Source organism: Lynx canadensis, chromosome A3, assembly GCF_007474595.2.
Source record: "Lynx canadensis isolate LIC74 chromosome A3, mLynCan4.pri.v2, whole genome shotgun sequence".
Classification (NCBI taxonomy): domain Eukaryota; kingdom Metazoa; phylum Chordata; class Mammalia; order Carnivora; family Felidae; genus Lynx; species Lynx canadensis.
In genome coordinates, this window is record NC_044305.1 from 54,053,372 (window position 1) to 54,074,531 (window position 21,160).

The window sequence follows — 21,160 nt, forward strand, 5'->3', positions numbered from 1 at the left end:
GTATTTTCTCCTCTTTTCCAGACTTTTTAAAATAAGCATGCTGCGGTAAATGACAGTGTATATCTGAGCAATTCCTGTTTGCAGAGACCTGTGTCGTACAAAGGAACGGTGAATGGCAGAGATGGCTGAAATATATGCGTGCAGTGGCGGCACATGCTTGCTGCTGGCCAAAGTGCTCCCGAAATAAAAATCAATTTACAGAAAAGGAGACATGTTCCCGTGACATTCTGCCTCTAAATCATTTTAATTAATGGCTCTTGCTCACCTCAACATGAAGGAACTGGGCAGAATTACTAAGCGACTCCCTTGGGGTCAGGGAGAAATTGATGCTCACTCAAGGAGCTGGTCCCCTAGCATTTCAGGGGCCAGAACAAGAGTGGGAGGAAATCAAAACAGCTGTGCGGGTGGGGGCCCACGAGGGGGTGGAGTTCACTGCGATCCACGACAGGCAGGTGTTGTGTGCGTCTTCCCCGACCCCTGCTGGATCTGAATCCCCAATTCTAGCAGCTGATCCACAATAACACAGGCTGAAGTCAGGGAGACGTGGTTTGAATTCCAACCACTTACTGCGTGTTCCCGGGCACATCACTTAAGTTCCCGGTGTCCATGCTTTCACATGGGAAATGAGGGTATTAGCACGCCTCTCTTCCCCCCCCCTCTTTTCGTGAAGATAAAAACAGAAATGCGTGCAGGCAGCTAGCGCGGTACCTCACACAATGAGGCACTCAGAGAGAGACAGAAACTACTGTCTACTCCCTGGAACCATACGCACAAAATCCATTTCGGGGTCCTGGTTTCAATTTTTCTGCAGCATTAGCTTTTGGTTTGGCTGCGGAGTGTGGGGTGACACTTCTTTGCAGGGAGTGTCAGGAGCATGGGGAATGTTGGCTCAGGGAGCCTGCACGCCCTTGGCGGTTACCACATACCTCCCGTGGGCTCTCTTGCCAGGGCAGGGCTGCGGTGACAGCTCTCCAAAGGGGACCAGAGGCCTGGGGCCAGTCCTCAGGACGACATACACGCTGAAAGCCTGTCTGAGGTCCCCTGACACGCTGCGGCAGAAATGTCAGGTCTAAACTGCAGATCCTAGGTAAAAATAAGTACTTGGAGGCCCAAAACTAAAATTCACTTAAAAATAGGAAGAACATTATAACACACGTCTGAATCCTACTGAACGTTTCCATGAGTGTCCTGCCATTGCCTCAACTTCAAACAGGTCTCATCCTGATGGCCCTGTTTGTCTTCCTACTTCCCGAATTCTCTGCTGGAGACATTCATTCAGGCTCAGAATGCTGGAGTCATCTGTGACGAGTATTTCAGTCTTCCAGCTGTTCCACACCCAGTCAACACAGAGTCCTGGGGGTTTCTTGTGAAATCCCTCTCCGCTGCTGAGCTCAAGACTTCCAACATCACGTTTGGGTTGCTCTGAGGCCTCGCTGCCAGCTACCTATGGACCAGTCCCTTCCTGAGGATCAGGACCAGGATGACCCCTGCACGCTGTGACGGTCATCTCTGTCCGCCATATGGAAACTCTCGGGGGTTCCCTTTTCAAATGGCACCAGGTCTGGTGTTCAGGGCCGGCAGTATGGGACACCATGATCCCTCAGGACACCCCCGCGCTTTCCCTCACCCCAGTCCAGCTAACTCCTTAATATCCTCCAACACAACTTGGCTTCCAGCCTCCAAATCTTGACTTACGTTCTCCCTTCTTCAGCTGAAGCCCCGCCTCCTCTCCCAAGTGTCCGCTCGGCCCGGGTACTCTTTGCTGAAGGACTTCATTCAATTCTCAACAACTGCAGGAGACAAGTAGTCACTTATCCCATTTTACAGATGAGGGAGTCCAGGCTCCGTGAGTTCAACGGTTTGGCAAAGACTCGATCTGAACGTGGTGGGGAGTCTCTCTCCTAACCGCTCTGCACACTGCTTCCTGAAGGGTAGGGCAGAGCCCAGTTTCCAAGGGGACGGGCAGAGACAGTGCCACTGCTCAAATGAGGCCTGCTCATTTGTGTCAGTGTCATTTCCCAGGTATGACAAGCTTCCGAAAGTCGGGGACTCAACCTTATCCTCTCTTCATATCCCACCAGATGCAATGACGTCCGTCCAGGCTCCCACTTCTGATCCAGACATACTCTATTACACCATGCTGATCCCTACATACTGTTTGCATCCCTGTTTCAAAGCCCTTGGTTATTGTTCCCAAAGGTCACTCAGCAGGGAATGAAGTGGCTCAGAAGGGATTTCCCAGGGACAGAGCAAGGAAGGGGCAGCCCAGACGCAGGCTCTGCTCCCACAAATAGGCTGTGCCATTCGTTACTCCCTGTTCGTTTTTAACCGACCACTTGCCCTGGATCAGGCCTGCTGAGAACATTTATAAGCAAAGGTCCACAGTCCTGCGGTGTCTAAACAAAAATTCCCTCACATGCCACACAATCACAGAGGCAGTGAGCTCAGAAGATCACTTCTGACCATCACTCTCCTGATCTCCATTTTAACAAAAAAGCATACATTGAACGGGCTCAAAACAGTCTGGGCTGATCCAGCAAGCAGCAGGGATTTTCCTCACTTGCAAGCTAGTGATAAGGAGAGAACTCTGGATAATTACAGAAGGTTCCAGATTAAGTACTGTGGGAAACCATTCTCATGAATAATCAGTAGGACACGTTTGCGTCTGGTGTTACTCTCATGTTTTTGGCCCAATGTCAGCAGGTGTTCAGCGATATGCCAAATTTAAGGCACTGTAGGTGCCCAGGCAAAGTGGGGGGACCCCAAGTTATATCTCCTCTGCTACAAGCCAACTTTAGAGCCTTGGGGTGGTCCCTCAACCACTCATGTCTGTCTGTTTGTTCTAACGTAAAGTTACAACAGTGCAAAAATATTGTTTTCCCTGAGCCATCTGAGAGCCACTTTCCTACCTACACGATGTTCTAACACTTAAACAAGGACATTTTCCTCTACAACCACAATATAAACACCAAATCAGGAAATTCACATCAATATATTATTACTGCCCAACTCCCTGACCCAGCTCAAGTTTTGCTAATAATTTTTCATCTCTAAAATAAAGGACTTGGTATCAGTAAAATCTCCCCTAACATTCTAACTGCCTGTCTCTGCAACAGAATCTTATCAAATGCCCACCTGCTAAGTCCATATATTCAACTTGCTATAGTAAAAAAACCTCAAGTTTGAGGTGAAGTCCCATCTCTGTCCCACACTGGCACTAGTAGTGTGTTCCTGGGGAAGTCACTTAGCCACCCCAAAGTCAATCCCAGACTGGCTATGCCTCTAAGAGCCTTGTGAATTTCACCCATAGGAACCACCCCCTCCTCATCTGAAAGCATTAGCTCAAAAGGAAACAGGGGCTGTTGTATAGCCACTTAGCACTGGGAGTCTCTCTCTGCTCCCAAGGTCTAGCTTGGAATCAGAGGCGGGAGTCCTGGGGCTAATCACTGGCAGGTTGCTAAACGGCCTTAGGTATGGTCACATTGAGACAAATGCTATAAAGGAGCAACCCTGACAGGGGGTGGGTCACCTCTAGCTCCAGATACCTAGGGAGGTGGTCAGCAATGGACATGTGTGCCTTGGAACAAACCCTCCTGAGAAGCTTACTAATAGGTTATAAAGGGAACTGCATAGCTCTGCAGAACCCAAGTCAGCACGTAGACTTAAGGGAACAACTGAGAACAGCATTAACCTTTGGGGCTTTGCTGGATCCCAGCTGCTGTCACGAAGTGGTAACAAAAACCGTTCTTCAGTAGTCTGAAGGAAAATCTTTGAAAAATACCTCCCTGGAAGCAGCTTCCCCATCTCAAAAGATTTAGCACAGTGCTTTAAAACACCTAACCCGCGTAATTTAATAAGCTAGGCTGCAATGTCAAGGCCAGACTGTAGACCAGGAACGCTCCTCAACTGCTGAGCAAAGAGCTGCACAGTCTGAGCCCTTCAAAATATCAACTGGGCTCTGCCAGCAGAAAGGGTTCTTAACAATTGCCCCTTGTCATCTGTGGAAAAGTTCTCTGACTATTCATGATCATAAGTTAAATACAAGAGGAGATCCAGTATATAAATGTTTTGCTCATGTGCAAATAAGAGCTCATATTGTTTGATTTGATTATAAATTATGAAAGGAAAAGAAAGAATGTTAATCCTTTCCCAACAGAGATCTTTTTGTCAGAGGTACTGCTTTCTAGAAGTTACTCTAACCAAGTCGTGCGTGTGATTAAATTGAATTCCCCACGGACCTCAACACAGCAAGTGAGTATAAGAAAGTAGAAGAGGACTCTTACAGAGTTACATTTCTCTGCAACCAGAGATGTGTACGCACATTTATAACACTGGGACTTTGCTGGGGGGAGTCCAGTGCTATTTTATTCCAAACCAGGCACCTGCCAGGAAAATCTTACTGTGGATTGAGGAATCAGGTGGACTTCTACAGCAGTAAAAATGACAAATGTGGATGACTCCAGGAGTAGCTACTGGAAGGTCAACACATGTTATTTTCACTCCTTCTAACAGGCAGTGCAGAGAAATTCTGCCGGCCGCATGACTGGCTAGAATCATACAGTAATTGTGAGAGCGCGCTGGAGACAAGAATTTAAACAGGGAGCCACGAACACTTGGCTCCAATTCTTTAGCTACAGGGGCCAGGGGGAGGCAGGACGGGCTGCGGGATGTTTTCTGACCTTCCTGGTTGACAACGATGCCGTGTCGAGCCCGGCTGCGGGGAACTGAGAAGTCACTCCATTGTGATCCTTCCCTTTGATGCTGCTCAAGTGGGCAATGGAAAACTCACACTGGAACACCAAGGTCTCTCTCCGGGCAGCAGGAGCAAGGCTTCGGGGGAATATGGTGAACACGAAACAGAAAGATACACAGAAACAAGGGGGGCATTTCTCCACAGATACGGATGTCAAAAACAGAATCTCACTTGTGTTTTTACAACGCGTGATATGCTTAGCCTAAACGTTTCCAGGCAGATGCATGCCTGCACTGTGACTGAGGCCTGGAGGCGGGGCGGTCATCTTCTAGGAGAGGAGCACACGTTACTCAGGCGGCTCTCGAGGGCACAACGGGAGCCAAGGGGAGAAAGTTAAAGAAAAGCAAACTTTGATTCTATTTAAGGAAGAGCTTTCGAGCAATCTGTGTTCTCCAAAAATGGAATTGGCTGACTGTCGAGGTAGAAGTGTTCTGGCAGAGCTGGGTGGCCATCTGGCAGGGGCGGGGCAGCGGCCCAGCACCCAGCACCCAGCACTGGGAGGGGCCGATTGCTCGAGGCTCCACTAACGCGGAGAGCCTGCGGTCCCCCCGGCGCACGAGGCGGATCGCAGCTGGTGAAGGAGTAGACACTGAGTGAGACATCTGGCTGAGGGTTTCAACTTGGGCCTTTGGCTTTTCTCCTTCTGCCAAGTGAAGGAGAAAAAGAACAATGACAAGGTACGCAAGGGAACTTCTAGATGGTTCGGGGTGCTTGCTTTGTCCTATTTCTCTTCTGAGCAACTCGTTCAGTTTCTGCGTACATCATTCTTTACTACACTATCGATACTGTATTTTTAAAAAATGGATAGGCAAGAAAATAAAACAAGGCAACGATGTTTAGCATCTCCCAAAAAAGGTACTTTGGTGAGGCAGAGGCTGAAATTGGAAAAATAAATAAATAAAATTAGGCCCTGGTATTTATCTACTCATGCTAACTGCATTTCTACCATAGTTCATTAAGAGTTATAAGTATAGGACCACAACGTTCCTTTCAAGCGACTTGCTTGGAGAAAAAAAAAAAAAATTAAAGGGGTATCAGGTTAGTGGAGAAAGAATGAAACTGCTTGTGCAAAAAGAAATTTCTGCATAAGGCTCTGAACCTAGGAGAGGTCGTGTGACTCATACTCAGGCCGGTGTCTCATTTCTCTTTCCAAATCATGGAAACAACCTGAGCCCTAACACAGAAACACTACCCAATAAATGAAGGCTTTAAATGGGTCTGAAGATGGGTGACTGGCCTGGGTGGCTCAGTCGGTTAAGTGTCCGACTTCGGCTCAGGTCATGATCTCATGATCTGTGAGTTTGAGCCACGCGTCGGGCTCTGTGCTGACAGCTCAGAGCCTGGAGCCTGCTTCAGAGTCTGTGTCTCCCTCTCTCTCTGCCCCAACCCCGCTCATGCTCTGTCTCTGTCTCAAAAATAGATAAAAACAATTAAAAAAAAATTAAAAGTAAATAAATAAATGGGTCTGAAGAGAGACTCAGGAGACTTTTCAAGATTACACGAAACTCAAGATGAATATTTTGCCACGCCCACTACATTCGGTGTGTAATTTTCTTCCCAGTTCCCCACCTGCTTCCCTCCGACCCTACCTGAAACAAACCCTCCTGTTAGAAATAAAAAGCAAACGCTCCAGTATACGCAACATGACGAGAATACTGGCTTATTTCAGAGCAAACTCTTAAGTGATATCCAGTAGTCTCAGGTACGACCCACACTATACTCCTAGAAGGAGGCGACACTAGATTTAGTACGTGGGGGTTCAGCTCATGGTTCTCCAGCAAAGCCCTCAGAGTTACCACTGAAGGAGTAACTACTTCAAGTACATCAGATATGCACACAAGGGCAAGAGTGGACACCCTTAACTTCAGGGGATTCAAGGCGGCCTGTCCCAAGTCGGGATACTGGGCACGTGGGGAGAAAACCAGGTGTCAAGCCAACCGGGCTGAGCTCCCCATGGTCCCCGCAGACGGCCTCGGACATCACCCGGGTGCTCGCCCACGGCCACGTTAGTGAACGCTGCCAGGACTGTGGTTTCTATGAAACATAATCAATAGAGCAGAGGGGGGGAAAAAACCCCACCCAGTTCAGAGCACTTTCTGTTCCTTCCCACACTATGCATGAAGGCAGCACGGGCAGGATCATGTAAGAGAAAAGAGACCTGATGGGATGACACAGGCAGAGCTGCGGACATTTTGGAGGAGGGAATTCCATTTCAGGAACCTCTAGAATATTGATGCCAGGAGATGGAAACACGTGCAGGGGGTCCCCAACACCCAGACACGATTCTGGACTCCGAAGTCTCCAGGAAATGACAAACATGGTATTTCTCCATCTTGATCTCTTTATTTGCAGAGATTGAAAAGAAAAAAAAAAAAGACAACTAGGGGCACCTGGGTGGCTCAGTCGAGCGTCCGACTTTGGCTCAGGTCATGATCCTGTGGTTCGCGAGTTCGATCGAGACCCACGTCCGGCTCTGTGCTGACAGCTCAGAGCCTGGAGCTTGCCTCCCCCTCTCTCTGCCCCTCCCCCTCTCGTGCTCTCTCTCTCTCTCAAAAATAAATAAAAACATTATTATTTAAAAAAAAAAGACAACAAGAAAGAGGCCAACTTTAAAACAGACCGTTTTTTTTTTTAACAAAACAAAACACACGAACTAAAAAGATGGGACACGCTCCCCTCCAAAAGCACAAAGCTTCCTCGCCCCAACCCACCCCCGCCCCGCCCCCGCCATCACCGGAAGTAGTTCAGCGATAATGTGGGACCTAACGCACAGATGCACTCACCTAGCGTGTCCTTCAGGTTCTTCACGAGGGAACCCTTCTTCAGGCTGTTCTTCCTCTCCACGTAGTTGGACGGCACGTAGCCCGTCCTGTTGGCCGCGTTCCTCACGCGCCACCACGTCTTGGAGTCGTCCAGCAGCCACAGACGCTCGTTTTTCTTGATGTCCAGCTCCTGGTCCTGTTGGGCAGTGTAGTCCCACTTTGCTATCACAATAACTTCCTCTGTCATCTTTCATGGAGTCCTTCTGCCAGCAAAACATTTGGAGATGCTCATTAGAGAACCAACCAAACACTTCGTCCTGTGCATCAACTTGAGAAATTATGCACTGACAGCTTTTATTACTACTTGGCAACCAGTTTTCTCCTGGGTCTTGGAATAACCTTAAAATGACCTTCTTTCAACAAGCTTTGGTATTTTGTTTAGAAACAGCAACCCTAATAAAACAAACCCTGATTTTGTACATTGGGAAATCTGCGTGCTCTGCCAGAAGCAAAAACAAACTTTCAAAAAATTCTAAATAACAATGCCATAATTAAATGCGTTCACTTGATTAAGTAACAGCAGCTCCTTGTAGCTAATATGTTTACATCCACTTTCTCAAGATACGCTGAATTTTATGAACATATTTAATGAACACGCACACCCAAACTGTTCTTATAAATTAAAGCCGAAAGCAATGTGGCATCCTGGACTGGCTCCTAAAACACAAAAAGGAAATTAGTAGGAACGATGGTGAAATCTGAATGAAGTCGAGTCAACAGTAACATACCAATGTTAATCTTAGTTTTGACAAACACACCCTGGTTGTGTGAGGTGCTACACTAGGGAAAATGGAGTAAAGGGTATATGGGAATGCTTTGTACTATCGTTGCAACTTTTTTACACAAATAAAACTATTCTTGAAACCCATACATGGGTGAGTGTTTCTAGCAGCTTCACTCATAATTGGCAAAATTTGGAAGTGATCAAGACGTCCTGAGGGAGGTGAATGGATAAACTGTGGTATATCCAGGTAATGGACTATTACTCAGTGATTAAAAGAAATGAGCTATCAAGCCATGAAAAGGCACGGAGGAACCTTAAATGAACGTTACTAAGTAAAGAAGCCATTCTATAAAGGCCCACCTACTCTCAGCACACCAGGGTGGTTCAGTTGAGCGTCCGACTCTTAATTTCGGCTGAGGTCACGGTCTCATGGTTTGTGAGACTGAGCCCCGATTAGGGCTCTGCACTGATGGGGCAGAGCCTGCTCGGGATTCTCTCTCTCCCTCTCTGGCCCTCCCCAACTCACCCTAAAAAATAAATAATAAATAAACTTAAAAAAAAAAAAAAAAAAGAAAAGGCCATCTATTGTCTCGATCTCCTAAAGACTTTCTCCTAGACCAAACTTCAGTCAGGCTCCTCTGAATCCTCTTTCCACACGAGGCCTCGTGCAAGATGTGCAAGATATTTGTACTTCCGTGTTTGTCCCAACACGTCCCAATTTTAACAAGAATCCTGCTACGCTGGTTTAGCTAGAATCCTCCACGCTCACCCAGGTAATGCCCGACAGATGGACAGATTGCCTTGCCTGCCTTCAGGAAGAATCCTGCCAGGTCAGTTTAGTCAGAATCCCTCCTTTACCTCTGATGTTTCCTTCAGTAATTGTCCACTCATCGACTGCCTACCTTACTCCTCAGCGATAAACTCCCACTTTTCCTTCTTATCTTAGACTTGAGCCCAAATGGGTGAGGGAGGAGGGTGGGATGAATATGTGGAGCATTCGGTTTTTAAAGTAGTGACGCTAGTCTGTATGATACTTTAATAGTGGATATGTCACTATACATTTGTCAAGACCCATAAAATACGCAACACCAAGAGTGAACCATATATGAAGTCATCCCCAAATAAAGAGCTTATTAAAACAACAAGAAATAAATAATGGTATATTATACATCTAGTTACATCAGTTCTGGAAGTAATATATAGCAAAGGCATATCATTAAAATGAATATAGTTAACTGCTTCAGCAGCTCCAGACTTTTTAGGCACAAGATGGCCCAGTATTTTTTCCAGCAGAACCATTCAATATTCAGTCCTTCACCTGACTAGGTTTCCTTAAAACTTGGAAGGAAGGAATAATGGAAAGACTCTTAACTAAAACCCTCTTCCTCTCTGACAGAGAGAACTTCTCATTACTTTAGAGGGATGACTTCAGGATTACAGAGGGAACCAACGCACTTGACTCCACAGAAGCATGAATACCATTTTTAAATGACATGACACTTTTTACTAGATGCTAAAGAAACTTATAAATAAAACATGTTCTCCTGTTTCTTGAATTAACTTCCAAATTTAGAGACATCAAACCTTTCGGGAAGGAGGAAATATTTAATAAACCTTATGCATAATATATGCAACACCCAAGTGTACACAATGTTCATTTCCAAACTGTAGACCACTTTGTTATACACTTTTGGAAAATCTCCCCTCCATACTATGTGTCTCTCTCTCTATCCTGACCTTTCTGTCAGGGTTAGAATTTTCAAAATCATAAAGGCAGTTTTTCTTTTTCTAATAATAATGAGAGCAGAAATAGGAATGGGGCTCAGAGACTATTCCATTTGAATACCAGCTTTGTTTCTTAATTACACAGTTTTCAAGAGAGTTTTTAACATGATGAGCCCATCACGTAAGACCAGTCAAAGCCATCTATTAATTTCCTGTGTGATTTCACTGTATGAAGAGTAGTTAAGTAAGGAGCTGGCTGGGCAGGGTATGATTCCATGCACACTGAACATCCTGTGGGAGCTCAAACAAACATGGTGCCTGGGCTCTACCACAGATCAATTATATCAGAACCTTGAGGAGTGAGGTCTGAGCATCAGGTTTTTACAGTTAATCTTTCTGACAGGCCTTAGGAGGGAAAAAAAACAACTAAGAGGGAACTGAGTCACAAAATGACCCCTCAGGATGCTTTCCTTGGGTCATTAGACCTGTGGGGTTGTAATGAGAGCTCTAAGGGTGTGATGAGTACCTGACACACATCAACCTGTTTAATCTCCAGAACCTCCACCTTTCAGGGAGGTGTTATTCTTTAGGAGACTGAGGATCACAGGGATTAAGTGAGGTGCTGAATTACAGAATCAGGATTTGAGCCCAGGTCTGTCAACTCCCAAATCTGTGCTCATGCATCCACTTCTGGGGTGGGTGGCTGGGTGAGGGTCTAATGTGTAGTGTGTATTTCGACAGGCTTAATTCAACCCAGGAAATCTAGGATTCCAGGTCAGGTGACAATAAGAAGTTCCCTTGGCACCTAGGAAATGACTGGTTTGTTCCTTGGTCAGAGCAAGGAACCTATTCACTTGATTGGTTTCAAACCTATTCTAATTGATTCATGCCAGCTTGTATCAATATAAAAATTTCACAAGGCCAGTCAATCAATAACTGCCTCACTCGAGTGAAGTCTGCCAATCAACAGGAGCTTTACCCTGGTGCTTCAGAGGGCTAGCCAATCACATCTCCTTCACCCCAGTGGACTCCACCAATCAACAACCACCTCACTCCGGGGTTTCTGAATGTCAGCCAATCAACAGCAGTCCCAGTGGAAAAAAGAGCACCCACCCAAAAAGGCAGTAAAGGCAGGGTCGATGGAAGGAGTTGATGCTGAACCAGTTACATGGCAGCAGCTGAGAGAAAGGACAGATAACTGGGAGGTGGGGAAAAGGAAAAGGAGACTGATTTCAGTCTTGGAAGATGGGTAGGATTTGGGGGGGCAGTGGAGTCAGAGGGGGGCTCTCCAGGCCTGAAAGGCGCAAACAAGAACTAGAGGGTAGGAATACATTACTAAGCAGAAGAATTAAGAATAAATGACTCCAAAAAGTCATTTACAATAAAAAGCAAACAATAAATATTTCTGGATTTTTTTTTTAAGTTTTTAATTCCAGTATAGCTAACACACAGGGTTATATTAGTTTCAGGTGTACAATATCACGATTCAACACTTCCATCACCCGGTGCTCATCACAAGTGCCCTCCTTCATCCCCATCACCTATTTCATCCATTCCCACCCACCTCCCCTCTGGCAACCATCTGTTTCTTCTCTACAGTTAAGAATCTGTTTCTTAGTTTCTCTCTCTTTTCCCTTGCTTGTTTGTGAAATCATATGGTATTTGTCTTTCTCTGACTTAATTTCCCTTAGCATAATACTCTCTAGCGTCATCCATGTCATTGCAAATGGCAAGATTTCATTCGTTTTTTCTGGCTGAGAAATAGTCCACTGTATGTATGTATGTATGTATGTATGTATGTATGTGTGTGTGTGTATATATATATATATATATATGTATATATATATATATATATATACACACACCACCTCTTTATCTCTTCATCAATCGATGGGCACTTGGGCTGCTTCCACAGTTTGGCTATTGTAAGTAATGCTGCTATAAACATAGGAGTGCATGCATCCCTCTGAATTAGTATTTTTGTACTCTTTGGATAAATACCCAGCAGTGTGATTGCTGGATCATAGGGTAGTTCTAATTTTAACTTTTTGAGGAACCTCCATACTGCTTTCCACAGTGGCTACACCAGTTTGCATTCCCACCAATAGCACACAAGTGTTCCTTTGGGTGTCTTCTTTTTTTTTTTTTTTTTTTTTTTAAGCCATTTCAACGTGGAGTTCAGTACCCTTCCCTCACCCTGTACATCACCCTGTATCCCAAGAGATGTTCGATCTCCTTTCTCTTTGCCAACACAGGTTGAAAAGGCCAGCTGGAGGCCCATTCTAAAGGAAACTGCATACTGGCCAGGAGTTCAGAATCCACCCCTTTTTATCAGGGGTCCAAGAGGAGCATGTTAGTTTCAGTTAAGGGTAAGTTGCTACAGCATGTAGGACATATTGGAATAGGAAGAGACGCAGTTAAATCAAGATTATTCCATAATAAAACTGGACGTACACGCTGACTTAATTTTCTAATATGGAAAACCCTGAACAGACGGAAGTCTGAAAAAGTACACTCTGACTGCTGATTGTTCGGTCAGAGATAGTATTTAGATTTAGTCTATGAATCACAGAGGTGAGATCCAAAGACTAAAGCACGTTTATCACTCCAGCTTAGGCAGTTCAGAAAAATCTCATTTTTGCCTTTGTTAACTATAGCTAATTAAGTTATCATGCAGGTCCAGCCAACAGAAATGAGAGCCACATATTTGCTATTATACAGCCAGATCCTATCTTAAATGTCAGGTGGCCACTCTAGAATAGAGCTTAGCAAGAATCTCCTGTCATACTGAATAAAAGAAACCCTCAGAGAATCTAACAAATGGGAAGCTGCTGTTTCAAGTTTTAGGTGGGAGAAGATTTAAAAAAAAAAAAAAAAGAAAAGAAAAAGCCTAGAATAGCTATAAAAACTTTCTTGGCTCAAAACTTCTCACTAATTCCTAAAATAACGCCGATCCTATTCCAGGACCCTATTTTCTTTTTAAAAATGATCCTGTTAACTGCATCTTGCTGGGTTACGGCTGGGTTATGTACTCCTCAAAACAGCCCCTGTTCCTAAAACACCCCAAAATGACCATAGCTGTTTCCAAAGAGGTCTCTGGGACCAAGCTGAACCACTCAGTCATAATGGCAAATAGAAAACGCGCGTCAAGGGCCAAGGATTCTAAGCTTAGCTAAACCATTTGTAGGCCCACCTTAGACTAGCTTATTCTGTAAAATGGAAATAACAATATTTGCCTAGCCTCGTAAGATGCTTTCGATGCTCAGGAGAAGCATAATAATGTAGTGTTTAAGAGAGTGAGGCTTGGTGTCGTATGGACATCGATTGGAGTCCTGCAATGACATATTAGCCTAGCTGCCTCTCATATAACATGGGATAATAACAGCACCTCCTTTGGGAGCTCTTGAAGAAAGCCCTAAGCACACTGCCCAGCACAGGAAAGACTCATGGGGTGTCTGGGTGGCTCAGCCGGTTAAGTGTCCCACTTTGGCTCAGGTCACGATCTCACAGTCCGTGAGTTCCAGCCCCGTATCCAGCTCTGTGCTGTCAGCTCGGAGCCTGGAGCCTGCTTCGGATTCTGTGTCTCCCTCTCTCTCTCTCTCAAAAATAAATAAACATTTAAAAAAAAAAAAAAAAAGACTCCAGAACAAGAGCTACAGGATAAAGAAGAGGTGAATTTATATACAATAGACTATCACTCAGCCATAAAAAAGGATGAGATCCTGCCATTTGTGACAACCTGGATGGACTTAGGGATTATTATGCTAAGTGAAATAAGTCAGACAGGGAAAGACAAATACCATATGATTTCACGTGTGTGTGGACTCTATAAAACAAAACAAACAAACCAAAAAGCAGACTCATGAATACGGAGATCAAACTGGTGGTTGCCAGAGAGGAGGTCAGCGGGGGAATGGACAAAATAGATTAAGGGGATTAAGCAGTGCAAACTTTCAATGATAAAATAAACAAGTCATGGATAAGTACAGCATAGAAATATAGTCAATAATATTCTAAGACTGTTTTGTGGTGACAGATGGTGACTACTCTTACTCGTGGTTGAGCCCTGGGTAATTAATGTACAGAACTGTCGAATCAATACGTTGTATCCCTGAAACTAACATAACATTGTATGTCAATTATACTTCAAAAAAAAAAAATGAATGAGAATTACAGCCGTAATTAAATCCCTCTGTATACTGCAGCACACTGTACAAAGGTAAGGGGGGACTATGTTCTAGTGACCCTTTCCTTCATTCAGTCAGGATTTACTAAGCACTTACTATGCAGCAGACAGCCTTCCAAAGCACCAGGGTTCCTTGCTGAGCAAGACAGACCCCGGTGTCTGTTCTCTTGTGATTTAAGCCCTAGGCACATGGAGTTCCTTTTCAGAGACACCTCCCCTGGCCTCCCCATCTAAGGCAGTATCACTGTCCAGCCTCGCCTCTCCAGAGGTCACTGAGTGGACAACATTGCTTCTTCCGAATCGCACCACCTGAGGTTACCTGTTTTTGTATTTACTGTCTGGGAGACCTCATTGTGTGACAGTGGCTGTTTAGGCTTTAGCCGCCTGGTTTGATGGGAAGCTCAAGGATAAGGTAGACTGATGATTCAAGGTTACCAGACATGTGCTTCATTTACCCTTCTACCAACAAAGCAATTTAGCCCACTGCAGGAAACACCAGGGTCGCAGAGTTCTAAGAAATGCCAATCCCACTTTGCAATATAAAACTGACATGGACGAATAGGATTTCTTGAACTTAAGTCAAAATATGCAGACAGCTAAATAGACCAAAAAGGTGTAACTTTTTACCCCCAGAATATTAACTTGGAGTTTCAGAAAAATACATACATGCACTTGTGGATATAGACATATCAAAATATATGTGTCTGTGAGCAAATAATTGGTTTAGAGAGTAATCTTGAAAGAAAAGAAGACTACAGGAAAAGAATTGTTGCCCTCCCTACCTTGATTTTTCAACATATAGTCTGAATTACTTGAATAAAATGATCTATTTCACTGTGGTTCTAAACGACTTTTTTTCCTTTGTAATATTTCATTCCTTCAATGCAGTCAAGAAATGAGTATGGAAACTCACTCAAATATAGGCTTTTGGCTGATGAGGGAAGAAGGATAATAGCCCCCACACCCCTCTCCCCCACCACCAAAGGTGTCTGCATCCAAATGCCTGCAAACCTGTGAATGTATTAGATTGCATGGCAGAGGGTAATTAAGGTTGCTCATCAGCTCATTTTGAGAGGGGGAGATTATCCTGGATTAGCCAGGTAGGTCCAATGCAATCTCGAAGGTCCTTGTATCAGCAGGAGAGGGAGGCAGAAGGGTCAGAAATGTGGTTCATTTGAAGACAGGAAGGTACAACTAGCCAAGGGATAAGGATACCTCTAGAAAGTAGGGGGAAAAACAAGGAACAGATTCTCCTCTAGAGCCCCCAGAAGGAATGCAGCCTTGTGGAAACCCTGATTTTAGCCTTGTGAGCCTGGGTTTTTGGACTTCTGACCTCCAGAACTGTTAAGAGGATAAATTTGGGCTGTCTTAAGCCACCGAGTTTGTGGTGAGTTGCTTTAGCAGTCAACAGAAAAACCCATGCAGGGACGCTTGGGTGGCTCAGTCAGTGAAAAGTCCAACTCCTGGTTTTGGCTCAGGTCATGATCTCACGGTGTGTGAGTTCAGGCCCCACGTTGACAGTTTGGAGACTGCTTGGGATTCTCTCTCTCCCTCTCTCTCTAAAAAGAAACAAACAAACATACAAATATCTAAAAAAAAAAAAAAAAAAAAAAAAAAAGGAAAGCCCACGGAGTGACCTTAGCAAGGTCAGTCCAAAAAGGCAATACCTTCTATGTATTCCCTCATTTATTACAATGTTTTCCTCCCTCGGTGTGTATCGGCAAATATTTTTAAACAGTACATTCATATTAAGGAGATCCACCCAAAGAAGCAGTCCCAGAAACAAGTGAAATACCTTATAACTTCCTTACTAAAGTTTCAAATTGTGCTGTAAGTAAGACTTGCCAGATGCCCACTAATTTGACAGGAGTTGGCAGAAACCTGTGGTATCCTGTGGGGGAACAGAAAGACCAGTTGGTGGCTTTTTACAAGCAGGATCACTAATTACAGCTAATACACTTCAACTTTAAGTAGGACACAATATGGAATCCGGTGGCCGTTCCAACTCTCAGTAAGTTAATTAAGCCGTGACAAGAGTCAAGGTCTTACTACTTCCCTAAGGCACAAAAATACACTACATGTAAAAGAGAAAATAAACAATAGCGCTAGGCTCGCCACACTGTTTTTCCACAGAGGTGGAGGGGTGCCAGTACAGGATGTCAACGGAGTGGCTAAGGGGTGCACGGGTGTACCCGAGCAACGACATTCACCTTGTACACGCACGGCACTGTTTCAGATGTGCTAGCTCATCAAATGTTTATGACAACCTTCAGAAACTGAAGTTATCTACAGATATAGGCAAGGAACGATAAACCTGGAGCATAATTAAATAGCTTGTCCAAATCCACAAAGCTATAAAGGGCCTGCATGGGGATTCCAAGTGCCTAGAACGGTCTCATCACAAAGCTCAGGCTTTATATCCATGATCCTCTACGACCCGGGAGTGTTCCCCGGTAGAATTTTGCAGCATGGCTGAAGAAAGAAATCCCTAGGGCAAGGCGGATACGAATAAGCAAGACACGAATTTCAATTTCTTTTTGATGGACTGGTAAATGAGAATGAGATGAGAGAAAGAGACAGTAGCTCCCAGTCTTCCAGGTGTGATCTGGGAAGGCCTTGTTGGCTTTTTAGTATCCTATTGGAGGAGGGGTACAGGAAGGCTAGACCAGCTGCAAGGGAAGTTTCCCGATTCCAAAACACAAAGTTGAAGAGTTCAGTTCCTCCCGTGGTGCAGGAGCAGGCCCATGGGTATATACTGTTGTCACCCCAAGCAGATGGCCACCTCCCTGCAGCTGCTCCTGCTAAGCGTGGCTGAACAGGACAGGGCACAGACTTCCAAGGCAGTAAGAGCCTGGTGGCTTTCACTCCACGGCTTATTTTGGAGAGGGTCTTTTTTAGGATTTGTTTCCTAATTGTATTGGATGACAGTCAAAGCGTGTAAAGTCTCTACATCTTTGTATGTGTGAAGAAGGTTTCCTTTGTGATTGTTCCTCTCCAGTTGGGGAAGGCTGGGTTTAAAATCCAGTTTCAGCACCAACCCGGCAGGTGACCGTGGGGGGAAGTTGCCTAACTTCTCTGACCTCCATTGATGTGTTTGAAGGTGGGGTCGGAGCTTCTGTGAGGCTGAAATCAAATGATCCACAGGAAGTACCCACTACCTGGTCCATGCTGGATAATCGTTAGACATTCTGGTTCCTCCTACATCATGAGATGCCAAATCACAAGACTCAGTAGACTCGAATGTAGCTTGTTTACAGGGACTCAAAAAACACGTTGCCCTAGATTATGACAGCGCCATTTAAAAAGAGTGGCATGAGGGAATTTAAAATAACCATAAGACCAGTGCTCTAAGGTAGTGTCATCAAACTGGGATGCCAGAGCACCATCAATCCTATGCTGGAAGTTTTACAAGGAGGTCCCAACAGATCTTGGGTGCACCCGGCTCCTGCTGTGGCTAATCTGAATGATATCTGCTTGTATTCAGCCAAGAGAGAATTGTCACGTGTCCATGGCCACTTAACCACAATACATTTTATAGGCAAGTAAGTGTAGCCAAGTTATTTCCAAAACATAAAGCATTTGTTGATGTTACTGAAGGGAACCAGTGAAAAGAGATTCCTAAACATCCAAGATGGAAGGTGGCTGGCTTTTTTTCCTCCTCCGCTGCTGCCTGCTGCTTCCTGGTGCTCCTGGCCCCTCCCCAACCCCTGGGGCTCTGCAAGCGAGCTCACTTTGCACTGATGGTTCCAGGGCTCTTGCTCCCTGGTGTCTATGTCTCCGAGGGCAGCTCTGCATCACACCGGCATTTCCACCTGCCCACTGGACCTAGCCTCATTGACCCAGAGCGGCATTTATCACCTTTTTGAAGACTGATTACAGTATTAGTAGAAGCTCAAGCACACAATATGCCATACGATTTATTTTTTAAACTGTGGCAAAACACACATAACATAAAATTTAACCATTTCTACTAATTTTAAGCGTACAGGTCCAGTGGCATTAAGTACATTTACATCGTTCAGCCTCGATCTCCAGAGCTTTTTCATCTTCTCAGACTGCAACCAGGTTGCCATTATGCACTAATTTCCCATCCCCCTCCCCTGGCAACCACCACTCCACCTTCTAGCTCTATGATTGTGATGATTCTAGGGACCTCACGTAAGTGGGATCATACAGCGTCTGTCCTTTTGTGTCTGGCTTATTTCACTCAGTATAAAGTCCTCAAGGTTCCTCTACCTTATGGCAGGTGTCAGAATTTCCCTCCTTTGTAAGCCTAAAAAATATTTCACCATAGGTATTATACCGCATTTTGTTTATCCATCCACCCATCCATCGATGGACACATGGCTTACTTCCACCTCTGAATTATTATGAGTAGCACTGCTATGAATGTGAACGTGCGACTATTTCTTTGAGACTCAGCTTTTAATTCTTTGGGGCATATATCCCAAAGGGATGGGGTCATGTGATCATTCCATTTTTATTTTTTGAGGAACCTCCAAACTATTTTCTGTAATGGCTGTACCATTTTACATTCCCACCAGCAGTGAACAAGAGTTCCAATTTCTCCACATCCTCACCAATGTTTGTTATTTTGTTGTTTTTTTGTTTTGTTTTGTTGCTGTTGTTTTTAATGTTTACTTACTTTTGAGAGAGACAGAGACAGAGTATGAGCCAGGGAGGGGCAGAGAGAGAGGGAGGCACAGAATCCAAAGCAGGCTCCAGGCTCTGAGCTGTCAGCACAGAGCCAGACATGGGGCTCAAACTCACCAACCGCAAGATCATGACCTGAGCCGAAGTCAGATGCTTAACCAACTGAGCTACCCAGGTGCCCCAATTTTGTTTTGTTTTTGATAGCAGCCATCATACTGGATGTGAGGCACAAATAATTTCTTAAGCGAACTTTCTTTTTACTGGATCCTGAACAGGATTTATTAGTGGATGGCAATTCTCAAGAAAAAGAAAGTTTTATACTTTATAATAAAGCTCGGATTTTCTGCTATACCCCATCCCCGTCTTTTTTTTCTTTTTAAGTGAATACTGCTAATTTATCCTTACTCTCAGGATCAGATCATCTCCCAAACTGAGCCATATTAACAAAAATATCTTCAAATGTGAGTTTGCAGAAGTTTGTCACCAAGCAACTAATTTTACTATGTGAAATCCCTGACACAACCAGAATTCCAAACACTAGACTAATAAGTCAATACGAGTCTTTAGTGCCTAGGAAATTTGACAAAAGAAACAGAACTGGGAGTTCTGTTGCTGCAACAGAAACTGGGAAATGCTATTTTTTTTTTTTTTTTACTCTTTTTATACATAATTTACCACTCAGGCCCTGAGAGTATCCATTTTGCTAACCTTTGCTAACCTCTGTCAGTTTCTTCATGAGCGTCTTAGACATTCAGCACACTGAGAAGAAGGTTATGAACGTTAATTTAGCCCAAGTACCACCATTTTGGAGACTCACTGTCAACGTCACAAGCCAATTTCATTATACAGCATTAATTGTAAAACACATGGACTTGGAACCAACACGGTCTTCCATCGACCTGGAAGACATCACAGTAACGGGGTCAAGAGACAAAGGAGAGCAATGGAAAAATACCCCCACCCCCAAAAGGTAAACTTGTAGCAGTAGAGCCAGAAAGTGGTTGCCAGTAGCTGGGAAGGTGGAAGAAACAGGGAGGATTAGGTTTAGGTAAAAAGGATATAAGCTTTTATAGCTCTAAGATGAATAAGGTCTGACATCTCCCGTAGAGCACAGTGACTACAGTTGGTAACACTGTGTTGCATAAGTGAAATTGGCTAAGAGAGAACTTAAATGTTCTCACCAAAAAAAGAACGAAATATGTGAGGTGATGGATGTTTTAATTAACATCTAGGTGGGGAGAATCCTTTCACAACATATATGGAAAATGATAGCACCATGATGTACACTTTAAGTACCTTCCAATTTTATTAGCCAGTTATACCTCAATAAAGCTGAAATTAAAAAAAGAAGAAAAGAAAAACACTCGTCTGTGAAAATGGACACTGATCTCTGGCAAAATTTGGCCCTCCTTTCCAATGCCACGAGAGTGTGAAGTGTTTCCACGATGCACACCCACTGCTCTCAAAGTAGACAAATAGCCATCGGTCACCATTTCTAAGAGTTTATTGGGCTTTGCTATTTTTTTCCCCACAAAAGTAATTGTAACTGTTATAACTTAAATATCTATTTCATAAATATATCATAACGTAAATGCCAGGAGCTTCCTTGGTTCTTACTAATGAATTCAGCTACACTAATCAATACCTGACCTTCTTCCTTACCACTTTATTATTCACAATCCTCTGCCTAATTCTAAAACCACACAAGAGTAAAACAAGAAGCACAGTGATTTTAAAAACAGTCCATATTATCAAGGTCTTACAGTGTCCAAATGTAATTAAGCTGCCCAAATCATTTTAGGTCTTCAGATCTACATGGTTTATGCCTACATTCCTCAATATTCCAGGTTTTCAATTTTCCTGCTTAATGGCGAGAAAAAATTACAGAAAGCCCCTCTGTATCTAGCCCTGGGGATGGGGACCTTCACCCATCATGCTCAGCATGGAGCCTGGCCCAGGTCAGGGACCTAGTACATGAGGGGATACCTGGCTACTCTGGGTTTACTCACTACACAGATACCCCTACAAATGCTTTTGTAAAGATAAACGCAGATATTTATTCCAAACATATCATTGTTTTACGGAAGTCTTTCCCATCATTCAAGAAAACAGAAGGAGAAAATAAGAATTTCTATCATCTGTGCCTGATTTTTTGAAATAAAAAAAAATTATTATTTTTTAATTTTTCAGAATAGTTTTAGTTCCCCCTCTTATTAACATCTTACATTAGAATGGTACATTTGGGCAATTAATAAACCAATACTGATGCGTTATTATCTAGAGTTCATATTTTATGC

The 21,160-nt window shown here is 44.1% G+C and overlaps 1 protein-coding gene across 4 annotated transcripts in view; it reads right to left on the minus strand.

Annotated features, from left to right (window-relative positions):
• The window catches only part of NCK2 (NCK adaptor protein 2), a 153,292-nt gene that overhangs the window by 35,202 nt on the left and 96,930 nt on the right, over positions 1-21,160 (minus strand). For 3 of the 4 annotated variants that reach the window (XM_030310299.1, XM_030310301.1, XM_030310300.1), the window contains exon 3: positions 7,537-7,778. In XM_030310299.1, the coding sequence (XP_030166159.1) occupies positions 7,537-7,762 (226 nt within the window). In that variant the 5' untranslated portion in view covers positions 7,763-7,778. The remainder of the gene's footprint in view (positions 1-7,536; positions 7,779-21,160) is intronic. The other variant, XM_030310303.1, reaches the window with a different exon arrangement.